This window comes from Apium graveolens, chromosome 10, assembly GCF_009905375.1.
Source record: "Apium graveolens cultivar Ventura chromosome 10, ASM990537v1, whole genome shotgun sequence".
Classification (NCBI taxonomy): Eukaryota; Viridiplantae; Streptophyta; class Magnoliopsida; order Apiales; family Apiaceae; genus Apium; species Apium graveolens.
Genome location: NC_133656.1, coordinates 2279445 through 2283504, shown reverse-complemented (window position 1 = coordinate 2283504; position 4060 = coordinate 2279445). Strand labels below are relative to the sequence as shown.

General features: G+C 39.7%; 1 protein-coding gene across 1 annotated transcript; it reads left to right on the top strand.

Moving 5' to 3' along the window:
• Positions 1–512: 512 nt before the first annotated feature.
• On the top strand, positions 513–998 carry LOC141689614 (uncharacterized). The gene is made up of 2 exons (XM_074493961.1): positions 513–805; positions 926–998. The coding sequence occupies exons 1-2, from the start codon at positions 513–515 to the stop codon at positions 996–998; spliced, it is 366 nt and encodes a 121-aa protein (XP_074350062.1).
• Positions 999–4060: the final 3062 nt, after the last annotated feature.

Genomic DNA, 4060 nt, shown 5'->3' with positions numbered 1-4060 from the left:
AGAGGAGGACACTATAGCTGATGCCCTATCCTAGTTCGCCTCTTCCAAAATTGAGAACTATCCGAGAAGTATCTATTTCCAGGTCCTGAAGACCCCTACTATACATGTCATAAATCTGATAGCACCGATTGGTGTGGCAAGTTGTTGGATAGATCCGATGAAAACCCAACTTAAGACTGGATGGCTCCCCCACGATGCCCAAGAGACACGCAAGCTGTCGGTGAGAGAATTGAGATATTCATTGAATAAAGGCCTTCTCTATAAAAGGTCCTTTGTTATTCCATACCTGAAGTACTTGAGACCTCTTGAAGCAGGGGGCGCTTTAAGAAGCCCATGAAGGGATTTGTGGACACCTCGCTCACAAAATAACTCGATTGGGATTCTACTGGCCTACTATGCTAGCCGATGCAAAGGCTTATGTGAAGAACTGTGACAGATGCTAGAGGCACGCTCCAATAGTACGACAGCCCCCAGAGAGGCTTACATCTATCAGCACACCCTTCCCTTTTACAATGTCAGGAATGGATATACTTGGACCATTTATTGTAGCATCGGGACATAGGAAGTTCATTGTGGTAGCCATAGGCTACTTCAAAGAATGGATCGAAGCTAAGGCACTAGCCAAGATAACCACCAAGGAATTTACGCAATTCTTCTGGGAGAATGTGATATGCCAATTTGGGATCCCATGCATCCTTGTCACGGATAATGGACGACAATTTGATAATGCATATTTCAGAGAGTATTGCGATGATAATGGCATAGAGCTTCGCTTCGCCTTGGTTGCACACCCACAAGCGAACGGGTAGGAGGAAGTGGCTAACAGAATCATCCTTGATGGACTTAAGAAAAGGATAGAACGCTCAAGGAACACTTCGAAAGATGAGTTGCTGCCTATACTATGGGCATATCGCACCACCTACAGGGTGACTACTGAAGCTACCCCATTTATGATGGCTTACGGAGTTGAGGCCGTGGTGCCCCTCGAGATCACCTAGGATTGAAGTTTATAAACCAGAGACCAATGAAGAAGGCATGAGGTTCTCTCTCGATCTCATTGACGAGGTCAGAGATGAGGCCAATGCCCGCAATGCAGAGAATCAATGAAGAGCCTCCTTCTATTACAATAGAAGGGTTAAAGAAAGGTTCTTTCAACAAGGAGACTTGGTTTTAAAGAAGATTGAGGCATCGGGAATCGGGGAGAAAGGAAAACTAGCCCATAATTGGGAAGGGCCTTCTAAGTTCAAGAAGAAATTAGGACGAGGATCCTACAAGTTGGAGACCCTGAATGGTGACGAAGTGCCCCGTACTTGGAACGCTTCAAACCTGAAGGTTTATTATGGTTAGGAAGTTTGTGATATGTTCCTAGTACTTAGTATTAAGTTTATGAATAAGGTCGACGAAACCATCTTATGTAAGGTTTGAACCCATTTCTCATAGATATTATCTATTTATGCAAGTTTATTTCTATCATATTGTCTACCAATTTATTTAAGTACGAGCATCTAAAGAATGCAAGTCTCGGAGGACCAAATGTCAAAAATAAAAGACAAGTGTGAAACGAAATCAAACATAATGCATAGATAAAGATCTCGAAGGATCATAAGTCAAGTCTCGAAGGACTAATAAGATACAAGCCAATATAATCCGACTAAACAAAGTCTGAAAATACGGCCACATACGACAATCAAATCCATGCAAGGCCATAACAGTCACTCGTCAGAAGAGCCCTCCTCTTCCTCACCATTCCCTGTAACTTGGACTTATTCCTCCCCCTCCTCCTCTTCCCCATCCGAACTAGCCTCAAAGGAGGAGTTGATGCTCCCTGCAGCCGGCTCCCTGATCTTCCCGTAAAGGGCTGCTTTGAAGCTGGGACTACGCAAAGGGGCCTTACCCTTAGAATCGGAACTTCAGTGACTGGAACTGGACTGAGATTGCATACGGGAAGTCATTATGAATTTTTGAATAAATAAAAATTCAATGAGTGGAAGAATCACAAAAGTCTAGGATCTTGATTTATTCGTTAATCAGAAGGCTCTGATACCAATTGTTAGGTCCCAATGTGTTTGTAGAAGGGGGGTTGAATACAAACTATACCCTTTAATCGAATTTAGTGGGGAATAAAAATTGAAACAAAATTCAAGTTAAATAAAAATATTATTAAACTTGAAAGGTGTTACAACAAAGGTATCGATTACAAGGGATTAATCTCAAATTAATTATCACAAATCTAGAATAAATTCGACATGAACTTTTTCTATTTTTGCAATAAAAGGAATCAAATGCTAAAAGCAATTTGAGATTAAGTTCTAGGGATTTTGATCCGCTAGATAGTTACACAAGAACAAGAGAATGATTTCTAGTGGTTTGGATTTAACTTTAAAACTAGAAATGTATAATCTTGAATTCAGCAGAGAGATAAAATATTTCTTCTGCGGCTGTTGTTCTTGAATTGGTTGATGTTAAAATGTCTCCTGCTGCTTCTGTCTTTTATATTTCAATCAACAGAATCCACTTGAACTAGCATGACTATTTGAAAATTGGCATGACTTTCGGTGACACAATCCGTTGAGCTAGCAAGACAATCTGTTGAACCACCATGACTTTCGGTGAGACAATTGAATGAACTAGCAAAACTATCAAAATGAACTGGCAAGACAATCCTCCTTCCAGTAGAACTTTCGGTGAGACAATCAGGAATGGCCTGGCATGACAATCGGTATGACAATCCAGATTGTCATGCCAGTTCAATCTCAATTGTCTTACTGAATTAAAACTGATTTGAATTCAATTATAATTCAGAAAATTCTTAATATTAATTCAGAATTAATTAATCAATTAATTCAATTAATCAATAAATTAATCTTTACAGATTTAATTTATTTTCTTAATTAAATTATGTGACTTAATTAATTAATAGAGAATTAATACTACTCTTGAACAGCAACCATTCTTTTGAAAATCTTCTGAAAATCACTGTCAATTATGAATCAATTCCACCACTTCAATATTGACATTCGATGTACTGTCTGGTTCATGAGTGACTAACTTTCGTGACGTTTCTTCATGTCTTGACTTTGATAACTTGATTTTCTTCAGATTAAATACCTGTAATTATCTGATACCCTAACAAGATCTCTGTCACTTGATTAAATCCACAATCTTGATTTATATCACTGAGGCTTGATCAATTTCTTAAACTTCTTCCAGTGAAGTAATTCCTCAAGTCTGTAGATGAACCTTGTTTCTGAATCCTTTGACATATGTTACTTTGAGAGATCTCTTTGACGGTAGATCCACTATTTACTTGTTACATTCTTATTTGAGTTGAGTTAAATCCTCGAATAAACAAATAGGCTATGACATATTCCTTTCAGAGAATATAAAAAAGAGTTATAAAAGTTTAAGTCAGAAGGGCTGATTCCCCAAACACAAGGCCTAGACCGACCAACCTTGGCCGACCAGTATGAAACAAGGCCCTTTGGCCGAGCAGGCCCCCTATAAGGGTGATTCCTATAAAATTTCTTCAAATTCTAAAATAAGTGCACTTAAAAGAAAGTTTATATAAGTTGAAGTGTCCCTGATACAAAGCGTGAGCCCCAACATCTCGGCCTCAAGTAGTTTCTCGCTAGAGGAGACAAGCAGAAGGTCGGGAGGAGTAACACAGTTCCTCGACCACTCGAGGACTAGACCCGACTACCGAACACCGACTCATTTGTGGAGATACCTCAAGAAGGTTCCCAAGGGATCCTTTCACTCCCATCGAAGTCTATGGTCCTCTTCTGGCCAGATCCAGACACTTCAAGGAAAGCAGGAATCTTAAGGACATGGTTCGCCTGCTTGGATGCATCCTGAGCCATTCTTTCCGTGACAACGTCACTCTTGTTGGCCTTGGCGTCAAGAGCCTCAGCAGCTGACACAAGATGAAAAGAAGATATATATAAGAATAAACTTGCACATGTTCAAGTAAAATAAAAATAAATACCTTCTATATAAAGGTTACTGATGCCAGCCTCGATGAGCCTGGTTTCTATTACGAACTCCCAATAGGGGTTCTTCC